Consider the following 25,190-nt stretch of genomic DNA (forward strand, 5'->3'; position numbering starts at 1 on the left):
TTGTAGATTATGTAAGTAATGTAATAATGATGGCACTAGTAACAAACATTTGCCCAGCACTAGTTATATGCCAGCAATAGTGCTGTGTGCTTTATTTATATTAATGTATGCATTCCTCACAACTCTGTGTCTGGGCATTAGTACCACTATTGTACAAATGAGTAGAGTGATGAGCACAACGCTTGAAAATTTGCTGAGGATTCAAACCCAGGCAACTGACTCCAGAGTCCCAGTCTTATCTACTAAAGAAGTGTCCACTGGTGAAATTGGCAAGAATAGTTGTAGTCAAAGAGTGGAAGTGGAGACCAGATTACAGAGAATTAAGTCGTGCATAGTACATGATGAAAGGAATATAAGAGTATACACTACTCTTCAAAGAAATTCAGTTAGAAGAGGAACCAGGGTTGATTACAGCATAAAGATGGAGAAGTTTGAGCATGTTTATGTGCTTTGTGAAACTAGTGGAGTGCAGAGAAAAATAAGATAAAGAGGTGCTAAAAGGTTTAATTAATGAAGCATGTCTGTAGGACACAAGTGAAGGTGGAGAGATCATTCTTCTGTATAGGAGAGGAGCACTGCTTCTTTTGGAAGGGAAATAAAAATGGTTTCAGATTTGGGTAGTAAAAAGTTGAGGACTTGATAAATTTGTACTGTGAGATAAAAAAACAAAAAACAAAAACAAGATTTCCTGAGAAGGGAGGAAAGTGAACCTGAGTTTTGAGAAGGATTCTGATGGTTTGGAATAGCTACTGTGAGGAAAAGGAATTAAGTAGAACACAGGTAAAATTTCTATAGCCCACTTAGGCCTCTGTGTCTCTAGTTCCTTTTCTGGTTCCGTATATATATATTAGTTCCTAAATGACCACTTTACTGGATTATTCCACTTTTAGGAAAACTTAGGCCTCATTTCTGTTCATAATTTCCTGTCTTGATTAAATAAATCCTAGATTCTGAGGCTTTATTGCTCAAAATGGCTGTTTGTTTTATCCATTTATTCAGTGTGCTACCAGAATTTTCCAACTTTTGCAAAATTCTTGTTACTTACTAACTTGAATGACTGGGTAGGTATTGCTTAGCCTGGTGTTTAAAATGCTATACAGTCTTACCTCAACTTTTTTTTCTAGCCACCTAGTCCTTCTGCTGACTCACTCATGTCACTCAAATAGCTAATTCACTATTCTCTTATGATTTGAAGTTGATACTTTTAATAATCCGCTTTCATTGTTAATTTTTTGAAAACAAAAGTAACATCTGCTCATTGTATGTTAATTTAGGTTTTCAGAGTCACCTTTAAAACAAGAAGTGACTTTTCGAAGGTGATACACAAGATAGAATTTTTTTTTTTCTTATGTGCTTTGTATTATTTTACAAAATAATGGGTACCTGTTGGTTGATGTTTCTTTTTTTTGGACTACGCAAACCCATCCAGTGTTCATGTTAAATTAGTAAAATTAGTGTTTTAAAATCTTTAGAAAAGGAGTTTTGCTTCAGCTAATAAATACATCATTAAAATCAACATCAAATATCATCTTTATCGTCTTACTGTGTATAATCACTATACTTAACACATACAGAGATGACAAAACCTTGATCTTTTTGGAATTTGCAGTTTAAAAAAGTTAACACAAAAATATTTTCCTCCTTCTTAAAAGTTAATCTAGGTCAAGCATCTTTTGAAGCCATGGCATCAATTATAAATCGGCTTCACAAAAACTTGGAAGGAAATCATGACCAGCATGGCAGGAACAGCCTTCTCGCATCATACATCTATTATGTTTTTCGCCTACCGAATACTTATCCTAATTCCCCATCACCAGGTATTTTATTCTTTTTATTTGAAACTGTCTTGCATAGATTGTATGTTCATGGCAAGTCTGAAATAATCCAGTAGTCATAGTGGGATGCATTCATTCAACAGTAGACATTTATTGAGTACTTGCTAAGTGGCATGGACTATGCTAGGTGCTGGAGTTAAATGGATAACTAGCTTACATATTCAGGCATCATTATTTATACAGCTTCCTTTAATTTGAATGAGAGCTTGGTTGACTTAATTCTTGGAAATGAATCTTGAAAATTAGTTCTGTTTCTCTGGAAGCATTTTATCCTTCTCTGTTATGGTAAGATAAATGGACTGTTATTTTGTCATCTGGAATGCTGGACACTAAAGAAGAAATCGGATGGTGTAGTAGTACCCTGATAACCATGTGAAACCTACAGTAATATAAAAGATTATTCCCTAGAAAAGTCCTGATCTCTTTATGGCAAATAAAATATATAGCCTTTCTGAATATCAGGACCCAAAGTGGTTACTTGCTTTTTGTATGACATTGGTGGTGGGGGTGGGGTGGGGAGGTGGGGGGTGGTGGTGAATGTTGTAGTTTCAATAACTCTTCAGTTCAGTTAGTTAATGATTGTGTTGTGCATACCTTTCAACCTGCTAACATATTTGTATGAGTCCTCATTCATCACTAATGATAATGGTAAGTGCCCTTTTCCAGCTATTGGCAATATTAACATTAATAATGGTGATAAATAATTATGACATTCATTATGAAAACTAGGCATAATAGTAATCTGACTCTAAGTTTTACCTCATTTCTTAATTGCAAAAAGAGAAATAATTGACTCATTCTGGGTTGTAATTTCATATCTTGATTTTGAAAATTCTAGTACTTGAGGCTCTGAATGTATATTGTGGACTGTATATAGTGCTCTTCATTTATGCTTTCATTCAGTACACTATTAGAATTCCACAGATTTTGCAAAACATCTTTTTTACATACTGACCTGAAAGACTGTGTAAATTAATGAGTTGACAGGTATGTGTCATTTGCAAACATGACACTCGGAAGGATTTCTTTAGGAAAATGGAGATCAATTATGGGTACAATTGTGGGGTATTTTTATGTTCATAGAACATGGTTGATTTTAGACTAAGAGGAATTCTTGCTTTTATAACTTGGGCTCTTAGAATTATCTGGAGTATATATCTATGTCTGTATATCATAAAGATGCCATTTTGTTACAGTTCAAATTCTTGTTGATGAAGACAGAGAAATAAAACATAGTCTTGTTGGGCACCTGGGTGGCTCAGTCAGTTAAGGGTGTGACTTCAGCTCAGGTCATGATCTCACAGCTCATGAGTTCAAGCCCCACATTTGACTCTGTGCTGACAGCTCAGAGCCTGGATCCTACTTCAGATTCTGTGTTTCCTCCCTCTCTCTCTGCCCCTCCCCTGCTCATATTCTGTCTGTCTGTCTCTCTCTCTCAAAAATAAATAAATATTAAAAAAAATAGTCTCATTTAAGAAATGTTGGCAGTAAATTGGCTGTTCCTCTAGGACTGTGTATCAAGGACAGAGTAGGAGAGGTGGGAAAAAGGAAGAGCCATTAGTTGAAAAATTTGGGGTCCTAGATACCCTTATATCTAAAGTGAAAATAATACATGTGTATGTGTGTGTTTTCTATTCTTGCTGTTCGTTGTACAAGTAATACATAGTCAGAAACATTGACAAGATCACGATTTTATCATTGCGTATGGTTTTGTCCACTGCTATAAAAGTTTCTTTGTGTAGCTATCATTAAGTTTTGAGTTTTTTTAAGTTATAGTATTTTTCATTTAGAAATAAAAGCAGTTCAGGACTTATATAGATTTTTGTAAAGTAGCAGAAATTTTTTTCAGGTCCTTTCCTGACTGATTTTCTTTAATTATGTGCTGTTTTATGTACAACTCTAGGTCCTGGGGGTTTGGGAGGATCAGTGCATTATGCCACAATGGCTCGATCTGCTGTGAGACCTGCAAGCCTTAATTTAAATCGTTCTCGGAGCCTTAGTAATAGTAATCCAGACATATCTGGGACGCCCACGTCACCAGATGACGAAGTACGGTCAATCATCGGCAGTAAGGTAAACTGAAGATAGTCATCTGTACCTTTTTGATTTTCGGTTTATGAACAAGTGAGCAATGTCTAATTTTAATTTATCCTTATTTTAAAATGTATTTGGGTTAGTAATAGGCAAGAAATTGTATCTTTCTGTTCTATCACTATGCACACTGAGTGTTTCATGTTTCTATTAAATAAGCTTGCTATTACAAACTGGTTTCTACATTCTGCTCAAGAAAATCTGCCAAGTTCAGAAATTTGTCCAGGATGACCAGTCTGTGTAACTTACTTTTGTCTGTGTGATACTCCATCCTGTGAAAAATGACTAGATTAATTTCCTATAGAATTAAAAGATACTTATGTGACTGCTGTGTAGAGGGACACGACATCATTGATTTAAACTACAGACCCCCATCCCTTCTCTGAAAAATATCAAGAACATTGATTAGGCTTAATTGGTAATATAGCTACCTTTCACATGGAAAACTCTATAGAAAATTCACCAGGACACAAAAAATATGATTTATTTAATGATGGTTAATGGTTATTTCAGGTAACAAGGGAGAGGCCAGCTAGTTTAAGATCCAGCTATATTATATTTACAGCATCTTTATTGAGCCCCCTTAAAAAAATTAAGGAATAATTATTACCTTTATAGGTAAAGTACACGAATAACTGAGTTTAAACAAGCTGGCAAAAAGAATAGTAAGACTGAGGCCAATAAATCATGGTATGTTGTGTTTTGACCAAACCATTCAAATACATATACCATTGTTGTGGAATCATAGCCAACTTCTCTTTGGCACTTTTAGCCTGTTAACTAGGATCTGAGGAAGAATTAATGAATATGTTCTACAGTCTGTGTTTAACCCCTAGCCTGAACTGTAATAGATCTTTGTGGGTTTTTTTTTTAAACAGTCTGGGTTTTTTTATGTGAAGTATTTGAACATTGATCAGAAACATCAGAAATACTCTTATCTTTTCATACAGCTATAGAAATTTTACATTCAGAAGCTTCCAATGAACTCAGCATTGTTCATTTAAAGTAACAACTAATTTTTAAAGTAATTGCTCACAGATCAAGAATATATTTTGTAGTCTTATATTTTAAATGATAAACGTGGATTTCAATAACTTAAAGATCCATATAGATGTTACTCTAATTAGACAATTTTGATTTTTTGTGAACTGCCCAAGAGAGTGATGTGCAGAAGTATTTACATGGGATTCTGCAGGCAGAGTAACCTGAGGAGTATAGCAATTGTAAATGAGAAGGCTCCCCAACAACCCCCTGCATATAAAATTTCCACCTTTAGGAAAAGAACTCAGATTTTTTATCCTTGTATTCATTCTTGATCGTATCTCATTGTCATAGAGGTAGTACTTAGCATTATTTATGTACAACTCTAGGTCCTGGGGTAAAGAGTAGTGTAAGAGTTATGGAAAGTAAAGAGTTATGGAAATGAAAAAGAACATTTTCCTCAAGGTTCTGTTTTTATTTTTTATTTATTTATTTTTTTTTTAATTTTTTTTTTTTAACGCTTATTTATTTTTGAGACAGAGAGAGACAGAGCATGAATGGGGGAGGGGCAGAGAGAGAGGGAGACACAGAAATGGAAGCAGGCTCCAGGCTCTGAGCCATCGGCCCAGAGCCCGATGCGGGGCTCGAACTCACGGAGTGTGAGATCGTGACCTGAGCTGAAGTCGGACGCTTAACCGACTGAGCCACCCAGGCGCCCCAAGGTTCTGTTTTTAAAATGCCTCTTAATTTCTGTAAGATTTGCATTATGCCTCACCTAGGATGATTCTAGAGTTTTTCTTTATATGATGTATTTGATAGATTATAATCTCGAGATTTAGAATAAACTTCTACATGTATTGGGATGATTATTTGCCTTTTTTCCAGTAGTTCATAAAATGAGACCTAATGACATAAACATCTGATGATCTGTAGTGTAAATATAATGATGTATATATATAAACTTCTAAGAAAGCCATCATAAGATGAGAATTTGTCTTATGACAACACAGCCTCATCCTACTCAAGTTTTATTTAAATAGATTTCATGTTTTCTTTCTTTTTTTTTTTTTTGCTGGAAAATTTTCTGATAGTTACTTTATTTTGGACTATCATTTTACTCATAATTGCTAATGATAATGGTGTATAATTTTATCTCCTTATTAAAATTGAAAGGAATCTGAAGTTTATTTATAACTACTATTTATTTATTCTGACTTCATTGGCCTTTCCAATCAAGAAACTCTTTTTTGAATAATTTGGTCTTTCCACCCTGCCTCAGCCATGGTCATGTCCTAGATGTTGTCATTACTTAATAACTTTAACCTTCATAATCTCTATTTCATGCATCTTGTTCTTTAACTGTTTGTTCCCGTTTTTCTCTCTAATACCCCAATTCCAACAAGTTCTTATTTCTCTGCAAACTCCCATCACTTAATCTGAGACCTTTTACTGTGTGTGCCTCCATCCCTTAGTATTCTTTCTTCCAATTTAGCTTGCTTAAATTCCATGACCAATCATTATAGTTATCCCTATTATAGTCAAACCTCAATTGCCTTATCCTTCTGTTATTTCATTGTACTTGCTTAGCCAAACCTCCAGCCATAGTTGAACTCAGTCATCTGTCTGTGCCATGTCAGCACTTGTGCCAGTGAACATGACTTGAGAAGTGTCGTGATGACTGTTCTCATTTGAATTTAAAAGCCATGGACCTCCAGAGAGCACTCAGTGCTGTCAGGCAATGACACTATATTTCTGTATTCCATTTACTTTCCCATTCTCCCCAGAAAAAGGTTTCATGCCTTCTTCCCTTACCTGCCCACCAGTCCTCCTTCTCACTTTATCTCCTACCTCACTGAGAAAATTGAAGCCATCAAAAGAATACTTTTATAGACTTTTAAACCACATCTACTTACCTACTGCCATCTACGACTACCCACTACTTAATATAGTATTCTACTGTAGATGGACTGTCCAGTTTTGTGGATCCATTTGTAAACAAGCTCCTGTCCCCTCTTGCTTATTGGATTCCTCACTACAACAATTGTCTCATCTCTGTACTACATCATCATTTGCTCCCTATCTGCTAAAACATCCCATCCACATGCAAGCATGCTAGTATTTATCCCATTTTTATTTATCCCAAAATCTCTCTAGTATTTCAACTGCTAGCTTCCTCACTATTTCTCTGCTACCTTTTGTAGTAGAATTCTTTAAAAAAGTTTCCCTAATTCAGTCAGGTATTGCTCCCATCTTCCATGCAAACTGCCTTTGTTTATGTCACCAGAGGTCTCCATGTTGCCAAATCTAGTGGTTAATTTTCAGCGCTAGGCTTACTTGACCTTATAGCAGATTTGAACATAGTCACGTTCTTTCCTCCTTAGTTTATTTATGTACTTGCCTTTCAGGCTCTGCACTCTTCTTAGTTTTCCTTTTACTTTACTGGTTATACCTTTTCAGTCTCTGTGGATTCTTCTTTCCCTGATTTCTTAATCTGCAAGTGCCCCAGGCCTCTTTCCTTATTTCTCTTGTCTTTTCTCTTTTCTCTCTATACTCACTTGCTTGATGTTACCAAGTTCCATCATTTTAAATACCACTATGTGCTAATGACTCCCAAAATTATATTTCCAGTACAAACCTCTCTCTGAAATTGTAAACTTAGCTGCCTTTCTGAAATCCTTTTGTTCAGATTTGGATATATGCTAAAGATAGAATCACTGCTCACTCCCTTTACTGCTACCATTGTTCTGAACTACTGTCGTCTCTTTCTCAATTAATGTAATAACCTGAAAGATGGTTTTCCTACTTCCAACCTACACTCTCTTCACAACGTAGCAAACAGAATGCTGCTTTAAAAACCTAAGTCATAGGGGTGCTTGGGGGCCTCAGTTGGTTGAGCATCTGACTTTTGATTTCAGTTCAGGTCATGATCCCACAGAATCGAGCCCCATGTTGGGCTCCGTGTTGAGCATGGAGCCTGGTTGAGATATTCTCTCTCTCTCTCCCTCTCTCCCTCTCTCCCTCTCCCCCTCTCCCCCTCTCCCCCTCTCTCCCACTCTTCCCCTCTGCCCTTCTCCCCCATTCATGTGCACTTTCTAAAATAAAATTAAAAAAAAATTTTTTTAAGGTAGTAAATGTTATGAGACAAAGAAACATAATAAGGGGATCAAAAGCCCCCAGGACAAGACTGAAGAGAAAGAAGGACTGGTTATACGTTTAAATAAGGTGGTCAAACCCTGGGATCATGACCTGAGCTGAAATCAAAAATTGAATGGTCAACCAAATGAGCCATCCAGGAGCCCCACATTTACTACCTTTTAATGTGGCATATAAATTAGTTATTATGTTTGTTTACCTTTATCAGAGTATAAGCTCCATGAGGTCGGGCATAGTTGTTGAGTAGTGTATCCTAAGCACCCATAATGGCCAGCATGTTGAAGATGTGTGATAGATATTCAATAAATGAATATTAGTAAGCATAGAGATCTATTACAAGAATAACTTCCTTCTTTAAAAGTTATGTTTTTGTTTGCTTTCTTGCTGTCAGCATTAATTATATATTTAATTACCTTAAAAGATTTGGCTTTATGAAAGTTTGTTTTCATAATTTATTCTTTAATGTAAAATGCAGAACTCCTAAAATTCAAGAATACTTCTATCAGTAGGATTTTATTACTCTAGTGACTGTAAAATGAGATTTGCGAGACTTTCTTCATAATTATCTTACCAAAGCTGATCTCTTTGCCCTAGCAATACTCTTTTAACGTTCAATTATGTAAATATATTATTATAACAACTGTCAGTTTTATTGCTTTTAATCAAATGCCAGTGCAATTTATGTAGTTAAATAGTTTCTTTGTAATGTGTCATCCCCTATTTTTAAATTTATTTTTAAATACCGAGAGCTTACTGTGTGGGCACTATGCTGAGAACTTGTGGGTACCAAGCCAAATCTTTGTATTCTAACAAGAATGTTGATGTCCTGTCAAATACAGTATGAGCCTTGCTCAAGGAAGGAGGCTATCTGTACTAATGGGACAAAATACGGTTACAGAGATTCAACAACAAAAAAAACCCCACTTTCATGCACATGTGCACACATTTGGTTAATCTGTTCTATATTAGTTGAAGATTAGTAAACATAGTTATGACATTAGTAAATGTATGTGATGAATTTGTTTACGTAAGGGTGGTTTGATATAATTCTTAGCTTTATAACAAATTATGGTAATTATTTGCTTTACAAAATAATTGGTCACAGGTTTTCTTTAAATAGTTAGCTTTGAGTTGGTAATTATAACTGTTCAGTCTCAATATTGTGAATATAATATACAGTTAATGGCACAAAGAGATTTATTATTTATTCTCACATTATTGATTAGCCTGTGACTTAGTTTTAAAGGAAATTAAGGAATTGAAAAGTGAATTTAAGAGTATGGAAAAATTATTGGTATTGTGGAAATTTATGGTAGAGTGAAGAGCACAGTTGTAATTTTGCAAAAATCAGATACTTATGTATTAATTTTATAACATGAGTAGTGGTTGTAAAAATTATAAATGGCAGAAAGAACTTTATACAGTGGAGAAACCTAACTTGGGAGTCTGGTGAAAACTTTAGTTTTAACATATTTGAAAAACATTATTTGCTGATTTGCTTTTATTTGAAATAACATAAGGTTATGAGAAGGTAGGTATTTTATTTTAAATGTGATTACATAATGTTACTAGTATTTGAATATTGTCTTTTACTTTGCTGGGAAGCATTTAAAAAACATGTAGAAAGTTTTTGTTAGAACTGTTTCTTTTTAGGGCACGTGGGTGGCTCAGTTGGTTAAAGTGTCTGACTTTGGCTTAGGTCATAATCTTGCAGTTTGTGAGTTCAAGCCCCACTTTGGGCTGTCACTGCAGAGCCTGCTTCAGATCCTCTGTCCCCTTTTCTTTCTTCCCCTCCCAGGTTCATGCTCTTTTTTTCTCTCTCAAAAATAAACATTAAAAACAAAAGTATTTCTTTTTAAGTTTATTTTGAGAGAGAGAGCAAGTATGCATGCACATGCTTATAAGCGGAGGAGGGGCAGAGAGGCAGAGGAGAGAGAGAATCCCAAGTAGCCTCCGTGCTCTGCTCTGGCCTGACAGGGGGTTCAGTCTCACCTCTGTGAGATCATGACCTGAGCTGAAATCAAGAGTCAGATGCTTAACCTACTGAGCCACCCAGGCACGCCTGCTAGATCTATTTTTTGAGAGTTTTCTATATTTACTTCCATATTTATTCTTTTTTTTTTAGGTTTATTTATTTATTTTGAGAGAGTGAAAGAGAGAGCATGTGTGTGTTGGGGAAGGGCAAAGAGAGAGAGAGAGGGGGAGAGAGGGGGAGAGAGAGAGAGAGAGAGAGAGAGAGAGAGAGAGAGAGAGAGAGAATCCCAAGCAGGCTCTGTGCTGCCCCTTGGCTTAAACTCATGACCCGTGAGATCATGACCTGAGCTGAGATCAAGTGCCGATCACTTAACTGACTGAGCCACCCAGGCATCCTTTAGTTCCATTTTTTAATTTGATCTTTGCAATATGAGGGAGACTATCATTATTCCTATTTTATTGCAAAGAAACTGAAAAAGAGATTAGGTAATTTACCTTAGATTTTACAGTTAGTAAGCAGTTGAACTTGGATTTCAACTTCACTCATCTTACACATTCAGTATAAAAAATGAGTGGAAATGAGTGATTATTATATCATTTCAGTCAGTCTCTATTTTTAGAACAATAGGGCACATATTCTCCCTAAAACCTAAGCTCTTGAGAGTTAGTTTGTCTTCCCTCCCTCACTCTCCCTAATCCTCATTCCCTCCCATAATACTGATACATGGGCTTCAATCCCAGAGATTCTTATTTGTTTAGACATAAGGCCCTGCACATTTTTGTGTTGACCTTCCCAGGTGATATAAATGTCTACACAGTTGATTATTATTGTTACTACTCTTGTTTTTCTTTTACCTTTCCTTTGGTGCTTTCTGGTTTGGGTCCATACTGACACCCTATTTTTTGTCTCCTTGTATTGGGTTGTCTTCTTTATTCTTACTCCAAGAGTCCTCTTAAAAAAGTCCCTTACAACTGGCTGTAGTTCTTTTAGCAGATTCCAGGCTACAGCCCGGGTTGCTGAATCAGGTTTTCTGGGGTTGGGGCCCAGAATCTGAATGTTACAAAACTTCCCAGTGATTGTAATGATCAGTCAGGCTTAAGACATTAAAACGTCCCTTCACCTGGGATCATAACTTCTTTGAGAGAAGAACAGATGTAATTCTCTTCTGGCCATACACATTAGTAGCATGTTAACTTAACTTCAGTGATAGTAATGATGAAGATATAATTCCTGTAGATAGTACCATCATAATGCTTTTCTTTATAATATTTATATAAAATAGTAGCCCATTATGTTTCATTATAACAGTCACTGTAAAACTGAGCACAACTCCAAATCCACCATCATTTTTAGGTAGGAGCAAATATTAGTCATCCTATTTATTTTCTTAATTTTTTCCTTAATTTTCTTGCTTGATTTCTCCTATTGGTCCCTAAAAGAAAGTGAAAGAGGAAGCAGGGTCAAATAGAATTATGGAATATCAGTGCACAGAAGTTTCAATCATGACAAAATGAAAGTAAAGTCTTTTAGACAAGAATGATTTTCTTCTTACATTTTTTTTCCTTTTAAATCCTAGTTGGTTCAGAGGAAATAATCTGTTGCTAATTTGTGCCATCTTTAAAGAGAGTTTGGGGGGATGGTACTATGGGAACTTTAGTTGGTTCTCTAAGGTGATCCCTTTACATAAAGAGAAATTATCTTTAAATGCTATACTTAATATTTGTGATTTAAAAGCCACCTGGGTGGCTCAGTTGGATAAGCATCTGACGTTGGCCTGGGTCATGATCTCACGGTTTGTGGGTTTGAGCCCCACGTTGGGCTCTGTGCTGACAGCTCAGAGTCTGGATCCTGCTTCTGATTCTGTCTCTCTCTCTCTCTCTCTCTCTCTCTCCCCTCATCTCCTGCTTGTATTCTGTCGCTCTTTCTCTCTCTCAAAATTGAATAAACATTAAAAAAATTAAAAAAAAACATTATGTAATGAATGTAATTTTGGTGAACTAATACTTCTAGGTGCCTAAGAATTTTGGTTGCTTTAACAGTACTAATTAAAAATATGTTTGCATTGGAAAGTCTGGATTTCTTTAGGAATAATTTATAGCATGCCACATGTAATATTTCTTTCCTTTCCAACTGCTTTCTATTATATGCTTAGGGTTTAGATCGCTCCAATTCCTGGGTTAACACTGGTGGTCCAAAAGCTGCCCCATGGGGATCCAACCCCAGTCCAAGTGCAGAGTCAACACAGGTGGTGTTTATATTAGAGGTTTCTTTATTGGCTGCTGATATTTCCCTTTAGAACGTTACTTTTTAGTACATACTATGATTTCAGTGGCTTGCTTTTTAATCATTAAAAAGTGTGTATTTTGTTTACTTAGCACATTTTCCAACTACTATGCATGAATACCACCAATTGTACCAGTAATGCTCTCCTTTCCTACTTCCTGTCTTCTTTCCCTTCCCTCCTTGTATACCCTATCAGTATTTCAGTGCCTGCTGCTTATGCAATCAATGGCTTTATAACAGTTTCTACTTTAGGGCTAGTACATCTTTAGTAGGAATTAAAAAAAAAAAAAAATTGGTATGGAAAAAACCTGACAGTTTTCCATTGGCTTTTGGTTTAAAGTGTAGCTGTTGTATCATTTTCATTCAACATTTACTATCTTGTCTTTTTTTTTTTTTTTTTTTTCATAATTACTGACTGGAAATATTGGTAACAAACTGAAATTAAATCTGAACGGTATATAATCCCCATGCTGTAAGACTTAGTACCAGAACCAAACTGAATTTTAATTTATATTGTGTTGCAAAGTATGAAATTTGTTTCTAGATTAATTGAACTAGGATTTGCTTACTTAAGTCAAGTTGCTTGATAGCTACTATTGCATGATACCTCAAAATATACTTCTCATCTGTGTGTTGGCTTTGGAGGAAAACACTCTTGTTCTGGAAGAATGTAATTCCATGGTTAATATCGACAGTGTTTTATATTTGAAGAATATGACAAAACCGAATAGTAGGTTTTGATCCTACTGGAAAGTGGGAGAAACAATTCTAATCTTTTAATTTTCTTTATTGAATATAAAATTCTTGATTTTTTTGATCTGAGACCAGTGAGAAGTATGTTTTTATTTTTTGCTTTCTCTTACTAGATGTGTGCATGTGTATAGATCACAGAGATAAAAGTTTCATTCTTTGCAGCACTCTGAATTTATATAGTGGTTAAAATACTCTTTTTACTAAAAATATATAGAAGCCATTTTGATACTTCTAACTTACTGTCATTAAAGCAGCTTAAAATGGTGAAAATTAGATGAACAATAAAACAGTTGTTGAAAACACAGTAAAATGATTTTAAAAACTGTATGTAATCCTTAAGCTGCAAAGTCATCCACAGCGGACTTTAATGTTATCTCGTCATTCATCCACCTTCACTCCATAGGCTATGGATCGAAGTTGTAATCGTATGTCTTCGCACACAGAGACGTCAAGTTTCTTACAAACATTAACGGGACGCTTACCAACTAAAAAGGTAGATTCATATGAAGACAATCCATATAGGGGGAAAATTCCAACAGTTAAATAGATGTAAGATTTCTTTAAGTAAACCAGTATGTTATAATAATTGCATTTAAATTATTTGTTTAAAAATACCTTTCAGCAAGCTCTGCTTGTCTGATGCCTTTTTTGGGCATACCACTTCAGTGTATGCTCTTTTATGCTATTATAATATTTATATCTTTGGGAGTGACTGTTTGAAATCAAATTTGATCATCAAATTTTAGTACCAAAAAAATGTATCAACTCTGAATTCTGTTTCTGTAACTGCTTCTGTTTTGTGTTTTAAATTTCCAGGGAAAGGAAGATGAGTTAGAAAAATTATCACTCTTAGTAAGATATGTTGATTTGCTTCCCTTATGCACAGTTTTGTTAGTCCTTTTTCATATTGATATACACTATTTTGCAAATGCTTTGTATGCATATCCATTATAAGGCAGGAAATTTCTATGTTTATAAAAAGACTTCAAATACCTGAAAACTTGAAAATTAATGGCTTACATCAAAAGTTAAAATTTTTAAAGGTATTTCCTAAATTGTACCAGCAAAGTTCATGAATGTATTTGCATATGTTAAAATATGTATTTAAGGCACAGAGAAGATAGTATTTGTAACTGTGAGTTTTTGGTCTAGTTTCTGTTTGCAGGTACAATTTAGGAGGCTATTTTCCCACCTGTCCTTTTAAAATTACATTTTACTGCAAGATAACATGTAATTTTTTCAGCTGTTCAACATGCCACTGTCTTACATGTATAAACAGCCGTTTCGTTAATGGGTGTCCTCACTGCATCATTGAATGGTTCACATGCCTTATTTTGCTTACTCTCATTATATCTTCATTTGTAATTGCATTATTATTTGGTTTGTGTTATCAGCAGATATGACTTTGATAATAACTTTGGATTTACTTCTGGATAGCTTTTTCATGAGGAGCTGGCTTTGCAGTGGGTGGTTTGCAGTGGCAGCGTTCGGGAGTCAGCTTTGCAGCAAGCCTGGTTCTTTTTTGAGTTAATGGTGAGCAACCTACACACACTTTTAATATTGTTTTCCTTAGTTAACAACTTTGTGCTAGCTCATTATTTTCTCCTAAAAATCTTTTTCTAATGCCATCGCATGATTTGACGTGTGTGTCCAAGACAAAATTATGTGTGTTACATCTCTAAATAAACACTGTGGATACTCGGCACAATTGAGGTGGACTTAGGAAGCTCTCGTTAACCACTTTTCTAGAGATGGTTGCAGAAACAGCTATCTTTTTAAAGGAAACCTGGTACATTGTTCTTTTGTCTGAATGTGGCTACTGTATGATGGCGGTATTATAGACTTCATCCCAAACAGATTAAAAGAGCTTTATAAGGTACTCACTGCTTTTATGGTTAGAAAGCTCTTAGGGAAATGCCAGTTACAGCCAAGAAAAAAGAAAAAAAAAAACCCACAACGCTTGTCACTCAATTCAATAAATGGTATTAAAAACAAACGAATTAATATCTTAATATATATTTGTACACACATAAACACATATATACACAAAAGCAATAAAAATTTACCGAGTGCATACAGTGTGGTGGCACCGTCCCTGTGAGCTGCGTGTTACCCAGGCACAGAGAGATTAAGTAACTTATCGAAGTTGATGTAGCTTCTAGATAGCAGAACTGTGATTCAAACTCAGGTGTTCAGGTCCTAGGGATCTTCCTGTTCAGCCTCTAGAAAGCTGAAGTCCTTGAAATTTTTCCTTGCAAAAGAGAAATGTGTACAAAAATAAGAAAACAAAACAACAAAAGAATGGAAGAAACAAAAGGAGTTTTCAGAGTATATCATAGGATCATTCTCAGCATTGAATGTTGCCTATATTAGGGATAAGAAGACATTTTTTCCTAAAGATTTACTAATCTACAAAAGAAAATAAGTCAGGGACCCTATGTAAGTGATAGGCAGCTAATTTTGTAATTCTTGTGCTTTTAATATAAGATCACATTGAAATTTTGACTTATTTTTTGAGTCTTATATGTATGTTCAAATTCTTTAAAATAGTCAAAAGGCTGCAGTTTAAGTCTTGGCTGTGCTATTTACTAATTGTTGAAACTTGGCTTCAATTTCCCTGAATTCTCTATTACTGTTATCACATTGTTGTGTTAAGAATTGATATCCAGAAGCATTTTGTACACATAAATCACTTTAATTTTGATCTAATATCTTAATATTCATATTGAGTCATCAGTAATTCATGTACCCTCACCCTGTGTTACTCTATGCTAGAGGCTGAAGACACTGCAGTGAAGTCAATGTGTTTAGGCTGTTAGAGCTGCAGTTTGCGGGATATGGAATGTCAAAACGTTGAGCGGTGGAAAGATTTCATTTAAAACAATTTAAAGAGTGAAATTTTTTTCTGTTGATGTTCATAATTCTTTTCCTGTTGATAGCCAGGAGAATTTTACAGAGGTGATGCAGTGATTGACTTGTACAGTGTGTCATATTTCTTGGGAGCATACAAAATATTGCAGGGAAATTTTCAAAATACTTGAGGAGCTAAAAGCATTTCGGCTATCTGTTAAATCACTCAGCAATTTGAAAAAATAGCCCTAATGTGATTAGCTGTTAATTACATCCATAAGAAATTAAACTAATGGCTTATTTATTTTTTCAGGTAAAGAGCATGGTGCACCATTTATACTTTAATGATAAACTTGATGCACCAAGGAAAAGTCGTTTTCCAGAACGATTCATGGATGACATTGCTGCTCTTGTCAGCACAATTGCTAGTGATATAGTTTCACGATTTCAGAAGGTAATGATAACTTTTTTTTAAATTGAATCTCTTTCAAGCTCACATTAAACTATCATACTTTTATTTGTTTTTGCTTTTTATTCTGTTTTCCAGGACACAGAAATGGTTGAGAGACTCAACACAAGCCTTGCATTCTTTCTCAACGATCTGCTGTCTGTTATGGACAGAGGATTTGTCTTTAGCCTTATTAAGACCTGCTACAAACAGGTAATGTGTAGTTAGTAATAATTAACAATTAAATACTGTGTTTGTTGTTTCTAGGGTTGCAGCTAAGAGATCTTCAAAAATACATTCATATACTGATGTTTTTAAAAAGCAGTGTATTTTTGTTAGTAAGAAAAAAGTAAATTTCATTTGTTTTATAAGGCTACAGGACAATGGCAGGCTGATACCTGTGCAGCTGACTTTTTCTTGGGTTATACTGGCCCACTCATGACTCTTCGATTCCCATTCTGAAACAGATCATCAAGTCAGTGGTCTAAATGTAAAGCATCCCCAAGATGCCATGCAAGAGTAGCAGTTATACTGAATGAACAGCCACGTGAACTTTTTTGTGTATTTACTGGGTGATTTTTAAAGCAGCTTCGTTTTGCTTTGTATTCCTTCTAATGTAGACCTAGACATTGTAGAGCTTAGAATCATGGACAGATGTTTACCCAAATCCCCAGTGTCATTCGTTATGTTGCTTTTACTAAACTAAAAGCATCATAGGAGTGCCTGGGTGGCTCAGTAGGTTAAGTGTCTGACTTTGGGTCAGGTCATGATCTCATGGTTTGTGAATTCAAGTCCCGTGTCAGGCTCTGTGCTGACAGTATGGAGCCTGGAGCCTGCTTCGGATTCTTTGTCTGTCTGTCTGTCTGTCTCTCTCTCTCTCTGTCCTTACCCCGCTCACATTCTGTCTCTCTCTCAAAAATAAATAAATGTTAAAAAAAAAAAAAAAAAGGCATTGTGGAACTTTTCACTGAAAAGCTGACTTTAGTTTAAAATTTTTATCAACTGATTAATGAAATGTGCCTTTTGGAAAACATTAGTTATTGGTCCTGACAGGCCATTTGGGTAAGTGAGCTATATAATCATCCTAGAATTACCTTTTAAAGGAAATTTAAAAATATATAGCTCTCTGGGTACTATCCCCGCATTATTGAGTACTTTGAGTCCTGGGGGTGGGGAGTGTGGGACATAGTGTGTGTGCAACATTTCCCAGCTGGTCCACAGTCTCGTTTCTGAGAACTGCTTTAGAAATGCTATTTGGCAGTCTAATGTTTAGAATCTTGAAGCTCTGTTCTATTGGATGCCTTTATTGTATGTTTCTTTTAATAGAGAAGTTAAAACTACATGTGGACACTGACCCACTTCCAAATATTTGTAATAATATGTATTGGTGGGGGGGGGGGCACCTGGGTGGCTCACTCAGTTAAGTGTTGTTTTAAAAGACACTGACGGGGCACCTGGGTGACTCAGTCAGTTGAGCATCTGACTTCAGCTCAGGTCATGACCTCACGGCTCGTGGATTCAAGCCCTGCATTGGACTCTGTGCTGACAGCTCAGAGCCTGGAGCCTGCTTTGGATTCTGTGTCTCTTCTCTCTCTCTGCACCTCCCCCGCTCACACTCTGTCTCTCAAAAATAAATAAACATTAAAAAAAATTTTAATACGTATTATTTTTACTTTCCCCCCCAAACTTCATGTTCTGTTGCTCCTCAAATCTGTTGTTATTCTTCAAGCATTGACATCCTATATTTAGCAGACATTGAGCCAGACCCTAGGATGCCAGAGCTCCTAAGTCAGTGTATATAGTCTCCTGAGAGTAGCTTATGGTGTAGCTGGGTATATAGACAAATAGGTAATCATCAATATAGAGTAACACAAGGTGCTAATTATCCAAAGAATGTATCATTTCTTTCATGGAGCTATTTTGGTGGTAGACTTTTGCTTCATAAAGTGCATCTTTGAGAAGTGGAAATAATGCTGTATTGGAAATATAAAGAATGTGGCTTCTGGCCTAGTCAGTGGATTTATAAATCTTAATAGATCTTGTAGTTCCAAAGTTTTTATTCTAGCAGTAACTCTGGAAAAAGCTGATAATGTTTAAACCACAAAATCCAAAAACTGTCCACTGAATACTGTTCTTTAATTCCTTAATCTGTCATTCTGATGCTGGCTTAGAGAAATGGTATATTCAATTGGTGTTCTTTTGTTTATATAATGCTTACAAGGTATCTTCAAAGCTTTATTCATTACCAAATCCAAGTGTCCTCGTGTCCTTGAGACTGGATTTTCTGCGAATTGTCTGCAGCCATGAGCATTATGTTACATTAAACTTGCCCTGCAGCCTGCTTACTCCACCTGCATCACCATCACCTTCTGTTTCTTCTGCAACATCTCAGGTATGCAGAGTGTCCGAAAAAAAATTTTAAAGCCCATGTTTGTAAGAAAGCATTCTAAACACTGAAAAAAATTATAAGTAACACTATGAATAATAGCTATGTGATAGGCTCCATACTGAATGCTTTAAAAGTATAGATCATTTGCCCTTTAGAGCAATTCTAGGAGGTAAGTTCTGTTATTCTCATTTTACATATGAAACACATTTTACGTAGGAAATACAGAAAGGTCATTAAATTACCCAAGGCCGAACAGTAATAAGTGGCAAAGCTAGGCTTTGAATCAAGGCACAGGTAGACTTTATTCTAGAGCCCAAGTTCTTATCTACTATGTTGTACTCTTCTTAGAGATTTATACACATCCATGTGAGTGAATTCACTTATATAAGCCTTTTAGATATTTTCACAAGATGGGTTTTCTTGAAGCAGATGCAAGGTTGTCTTGAGCTTGGGATGGAAGATGTTAAATAGGGATCAAGACCTGTGAAAGGAAAAAAAGTGAAGCATAATTTAGCAAAGAAAGAAGTCAAACTGCAGTGCAGTCCTGGGAAAGTCCTGCCTACCTCTCTTGTACCTAGGTAACCCAAAGGAAACCAGATGGATGTTCATAGGGTTTTTTTGGGTACAACTGACTTCAACAGTTAGTAGTTTCTCTCAAGGCAAAAAAAGGTTGTTGTAGCAATTATTATGTATCTTATCATACAGATGGAGATTAAAGGATTTTGTGGCTTTAGTATCAGAGAAGCCTGGTTCAATCTCAGATGTTTGATAGAAAAAAAATTTTAACTTTATTTACATTGGAAAACATCAGAGAGCACCCACAACTTTTCATTTTACCTTTATGAAAAGTCTTAGGGATTGGCCTATTTTCACATACTCTTTTACCTGGCTAGCGTACGCTTCTTCCTAGAATGGATAAGGCTAGTGTTTTGCTTTCTTCCCACATCCTCTGCCAAAGATGTGGCCACACAGTGAAGAACAAATTAATCGTAAGTACTGTTCCTAAAACCTGTAATGAAACACAGTTGTTTATACCTAACTCCCCCCTTGAACATCTCATTCAGGCAAAAAATTAATAGAATGTCTTCCATTATCTTGTTCCCTACTTTCTTAATTACATATATTTTTCAGATTCTAATGGGTGACAGAGACCTCACTGTTTCTGGGGTAGGGGTAGGCAAGAATAATTTTATATACTTACTAGCAAGATGATTTCTCTATAGAGAAATCTGAAACCTGTTCTGAAAAATATCACATGGATGGTCTTGAATGTGGATTAGAGGGAGATGAGATTGTAAACACTCTTGCCTTGAACTGTGTCTTGGAGGGATGCTATTTGCAGTATTAAAAATCTTTTAAAAACTCAATAATACGTCATTTGGATTCAGTTACTTTTTTCTCCTTCAGGGTATGATACTGAAACATTAAGTGGCTAAAAGAATAAAGGGAAAAAAAAAACAGTTGGAAAAGTTTCAGTATGAGAAAAGGGAAATTGAAAATAATTAAAAGTGTTTTTTTCATCATAGTCTCCTGTATGAAAAATAGGAGCAGTTACTTTTTCCAGTGCGAATAATAGTAATGTAAAATAAACTACCCTACACAAAGTGTATCTCATATTGAGATAATGCTCGTACTGCATTTGTTGTAATGTTCTGTCTGTAGGATGTTCTGTTGCACAGCTATTATTGTTTTGTCCTACCTCACTCCCAAACAGAGTTCTGGATTTTCCACAAACGTACAAGACCAGAAGATTGCAAATATGTTTGAATTGTCTGTGCCTTTTCGCCAACAACATTATTTGGCAGGACTTGTGTTAACAGAGCTGGCTGTCATTTTAGACCCTGATGCTGAAGGGTAAGTAGACTAATTTTTGCCTTGTAGAATATCAGTTTGATTTTGGATAATGGGACAGAAGTATCACACCGATACTTCTAAGAATCGAAAGAATACTCTGCACCACTTGTAATCTACTTCTGTATTTACTAAGTTCCATACCCATGTTATTTCTGCATTTCATTGATTTCAAGAAAGCCATTTTTTCATACTTTATCATCTCCGAATTTGAGGTTTATCTTGAACTCAGTGGCGTATTGTGGTTTATTTGGTAGCATTTTCCCCCCTTCTTAATGGTTATACAAAATATTTGTGCATATTAGTGGGTTAACTCATGGATTTATTGGTATATACAGTAGACACATTTCAATTGAAAATGGTCTGGTTTTCTATTTGATTCCTTGTACAGAAAATGTGTCATTTGCCATCATACTATATAGCATTTTATTTCAAACTTTGTCCTATAAACAAATGTCTTTAGGTTTTAAGAACTTCCAAAGTTGTGTACACTTCTGTAGAATTTTTGGAAATTGATACAGTAAGGAAAGGGCATATTGTCTGGTGATTTGAATTTATAGAAATAGCTTGAGTATTATGGTGCAGCTTCCCTATAGGGTATTTCTATCTTAATAGTTATTGTTAAAAATTTCCATGATCATTATTCCTTTGGATAATAATTCCTTTTTTATCCTCATAATAGGATCTTTAGGAGTTTTTTTTTTTCTTAATTCTTATTTAAATTCCAGTTAACATACACTGTAATATTAGTTTCAGGTGTACAATATAGTGATTCAACACTTGATACAGCACCCGGTGCTCATCACAACAAGTGCACTCTAATCCCCATCACCTCTTCCACCCCTCCCCACACACATCCCCTCTCTGGTAACCATCAGTTTGTTGTACAGAGTTAAGAGGCTGGGTTTTATTTATCTTTTTATCTTTATTTGTTTTGTTTCATAAATTCCACCTATGTGTGAAATTGTATGTTATTTGTCTTTCTTTGACTTATATCGTGTAGTTTTTTTTTTTTTTTTTAAGTTTATTTTTGAGAGAGAGAGCATGAGCAGAGGAGGGGCAGAGAGAGAGAAAGAGAGGGAGGGAGAGAGAGAATCCATGGGGCTTAAACTAACAAACCATGAGTTCATGACCTGAGCCAAAATCAAGTGTTGGATGCTTAACCTGAGCAACCCAGGCACCCCTCACTTAGCTTAATACCCTCCAGATCCAGCCATGTTGTTGCAAATGGCAAGATTTCATTCTTTTTTATGGCTAATATGCCACTGTGTGTGTGTGTGTGTGTGTGTGTGTGTGTGTATCTGTATCTGTCATTTTATTTTTTTCTTCTCAAAAATATATATTTTTTCAATATATACACACACACACGTATATGTATACATATGTATATATGTATACGTATGCATATATATATTCTATATCTTCTTTATCTGTTAATGGATGATTGCCTCCATATCTTGGCTATTGTGAATAGTGCTGCAATAAACACAGAGGTGTATATATCTTTTGAATTAGTGTTTTCATATTCTTTGGGTAAAATCCAGACTTTTTTTTCTTTTCTTTTCTTCTCTCTTTTTTTTTTTCTTTTTTTTTTTTGAGAGAGAGAGAGAGGAGAGAGAGAGAGAGAGAGAGAGAGAGAGAGAATGAATGGAGGGGCAGAGGGAAAGGAAAAGAGAGAATTTCAAGCAGGCTTCACTCCCAGTGCAGAGCCTGACACAGGGCTCGATGTCATGACTGTGTGATGACCTCAGCCAAAATCAAGAGCTGGATACTTAACCGACTGAGCCACCCAGGCACCCCCAATCCAGACTTTTAATAATGGTCCTCAAAGTCCTATTTACCTGGCTTTTGTGTGCTTCTGCCACTGTCTTCCCTACCCACATCCTAAAATCTAGCCATCCTGGTCTTTCTTTCTGTTTCTTTAATGTGCCAAAGTCATTCACACCTTAGGGTATTTGCACTTGGTTCTTTTCTCTGCCTGAAGCAGTGCTCACATTACTCTATGACTGTCATGTACCCATTTGCTCTTTGTGATTCTTCAGGTCTCCACTCAAATAGCATCTTCTCAGGCTTTCACTGACCATCCAGGCAAAATTAGAGCACATTACCTTGCCACAATCATTCTTAAACATGTAGCCCTCTTTTATTTTCTACAAAACACTTATATGAAATTTGCTGCTTAATTTCGGTCTTCTCCCATTAGAGTGTGATTTCATGAGAGCATGCACTTGATCTTTCTTTTTCACTACCATCCTTCCAATGCCTTAGAATTGTGTCTAGTACAAAGTGGATGAATACATATGCATAAATAGATATTAACTCAATGAATGAGTGACTAAGAGACTTAGATCCCATCTCTAAATTTTATATTCTTTAATGGTATATAGATAAAATACAGCATACAATGTCTTAGATCCTTGAGAGGAATGCTTTTTTACTTCATTTGCTTACTAATGAGAATAATTCTTTGAGTGGCAATAATATGTTTTAAAACCAAAGAGTTGCTCCCTAGAAACTTTCATTATAGTTAGAAAATCAAGACTGTGAAACCATACACTATGATTAAATGCTAATTTTGTAGCATAGACATAGTTCTATAGAACATGAATACCTTTACTACTGCATTTGTGACACTGAATTATTTTCGTGTCTGTGTTTGTTGCTATTCAAACTCTTTAAAAACAGGGACCGTGTCTTACCCTAACACGTAGAATAGGATGTTGCAGGTCCTGCATAAACATATATTTAATAGTTGCATATGATTAAGTAATGTAGACATATGGAAAAGCTTCATGAAGATGAGTGGGTTATAGGTGGGTTGAAGTCGGTCTGGTAGCTGCAGACAGCTAAGGAATATGCACCCAGGTTTGGCAGTCATCACTGGTAATGAAAAAATCCACAAGGGAGAACATAAAAAGCAAATGACCAGAATCTGAGATTTGGATGAAATGAGAGAGAGTATGAGGAAGGTTTGGAACTATTTGGAGAAAATATTGAGAAGAAAAAAGATAAGATGACAGTGTCGAGTAGATAACTGGAGAATAAAATCTGAGATATGTCATTTAGATGTGTTTCTGGACAGTGTTTAAAACTACACTTTCTGAATAAAAATATGGAAAGAAGAAAAATCTCCAGCTTGATTTCATATATAGCAATGTAAAGTGGCAGATAAGATTAAGGACTCTGGAGTAAGACTAACTGGTTTCCAATCCCTCTTTGAAATTAGCTATGTGATCTAAAAAGTGATAAAAGCTAGTATATACTGCAGAAGGCAGTGTGCAAGATAGTGTGCTAATAAGTATGTTACATAAACTACGCAGCTTAATTCTCACAGCTGCCTTATGAGGTAGGTAATTACCCTCATATCTTAAGTAGGTAAACAAGTTAAATATCTAAAAAATTATTTAGCTATTAAATGATAAAGATATTACAGTGCCATGTGTAAACATTCAAACTGTTAGTTTCAAAAAAAAGGGAGTAGGGGGCTTATATATTTAAATTTAATTTAAATTTTAAATATTTAAATTTAATTTAATTTTGTTTAATAAAAGCATACATTTATTTAAATAATTAAAAATCAAATAAATTTTCTAAATTTATTTAAAAATTCCATTTACTAGGAAGTAAGCACATGCTATGGACTGTATATTCAGGAAGTTTATTACTGGGGAAATTATTATAGTAGTTTATTACGAAGGGATACTATATAAGCTAGAGGAAACTAGTTTTAAGTAAACTTGTATTTTCAACATAGGAAAGTCTCATTTGAAAGAAAGAAGGGAAGAGTTTATGAGGGGGGCATTGAAGCTGTTGAAGAAACATGCGGTTCATTGAACATAATGCAGAAATTTCCTTTTGAGAGAAGATACAACTTTTTCTGAGACAGAAGGAATGATGGAGATACAAAGGTGCAGATGTGTTAGAAGATCTGGCCAGAGCAAATTCTGAATGGTTTTTCTTTACTAAAAGACAGAAGTTGGAGGTAAAGTCTTAACCTCATACTGATGGTGATAGGCTGCAGGGGAGAGAATGAGATGTGACACCACTGCCAGGTGTTGCTTTAAGAGTGCCTATGGAAGTTGGCCGAATGTTTAATTAGAATAGTTGGCATACTCAAAGCACCTTTAACATAAAAAGAGGCAAAAAAAAAAAAAAAAAAAGTGACGATGAGTATTTTAGCCCAGTTGAAACTGAAGGGATCGGGAAGGTGTAGGGCCTGAGTGAGGTAGAAGGAGCAAGGAAGTTGACTTTCGAAAGAGACATCAAAGGCAACTCTCGAGCCTATGGACTGCATAATCCATTAAGTAGAGGATTTTTCTATTAGAAAAAGGAAATAAAAGTTTAGTTTTGGTAAATGTAAACTTTTGGTAAAAGATCTAATTTGAAATAAAATTTGAAGCTACTTATGATTTACTTTTTGTTTTTTGTTTTAAAACATAACCATACTGTTCATATTCAATATGAGTATGCACTAATAAGGAGATAATGTAAAAACACTCAGATTTACTCCTGAGTGAATTTGTTTAGCATTTCTTTTTTCCCTCTATCCTTACTTTATACAGACATTTGTTAATTTTATGA

The 25,190-nt window shown here is 35.3% G+C and overlaps 1 protein-coding gene across 12 annotated transcripts in view; it reads left to right on the top strand.

The window, feature by feature from the left end:
* The window catches only part of DOCK7 (dedicator of cytokinesis 7), a 224,801-nt gene that overhangs the window by 142,624 nt on the left and 56,987 nt on the right, over positions 1-25,190 (top strand). For 5 of the 12 annotated variants that reach the window (XM_019449048.2, XM_019449049.2, XM_019449050.2 and 2 more), the window contains exons 21-30: positions 1,653-1,817; positions 3,739-3,908; positions 12,188-12,280; positions 13,475-13,564; positions 13,888-13,923; positions 14,509-14,604; positions 16,235-16,375; positions 16,469-16,582; positions 18,591-18,761; positions 20,473-20,612. In XM_019449048.2, coding sequence (XP_019304593.1) covers positions 1,653-1,817; positions 3,739-3,908; positions 12,188-12,280; positions 13,475-13,564; positions 13,888-13,923; positions 14,509-14,604; positions 16,235-16,375; positions 16,469-16,582; positions 18,591-18,761; positions 20,473-20,612 — 1,216 coding nt within the window. The remainder of the gene's footprint in view (positions 1-1,652; positions 1,818-3,738; positions 3,909-12,187; positions 12,281-13,474; positions 13,565-13,887; positions 13,924-14,508; positions 14,605-16,234; positions 16,376-16,468; positions 16,583-18,590; positions 18,762-20,472; positions 20,613-25,190) is intronic. The other 7 variants (XM_019449056.2, XM_019449057.2, XM_019449058.2 and 4 more) reach the window with 3 other exon arrangements.

This window comes from Panthera pardus, unplaced genomic scaffold, assembly GCF_024362965.1.
Source record: "Panthera pardus isolate Hobbes unplaced genomic scaffold, ASM2436296v1 HiC_scaffold_11, whole genome shotgun sequence".
In the NCBI taxonomy this organism is placed as follows: domain Eukaryota; kingdom Metazoa; phylum Chordata; class Mammalia; order Carnivora; family Felidae; genus Panthera; species Panthera pardus.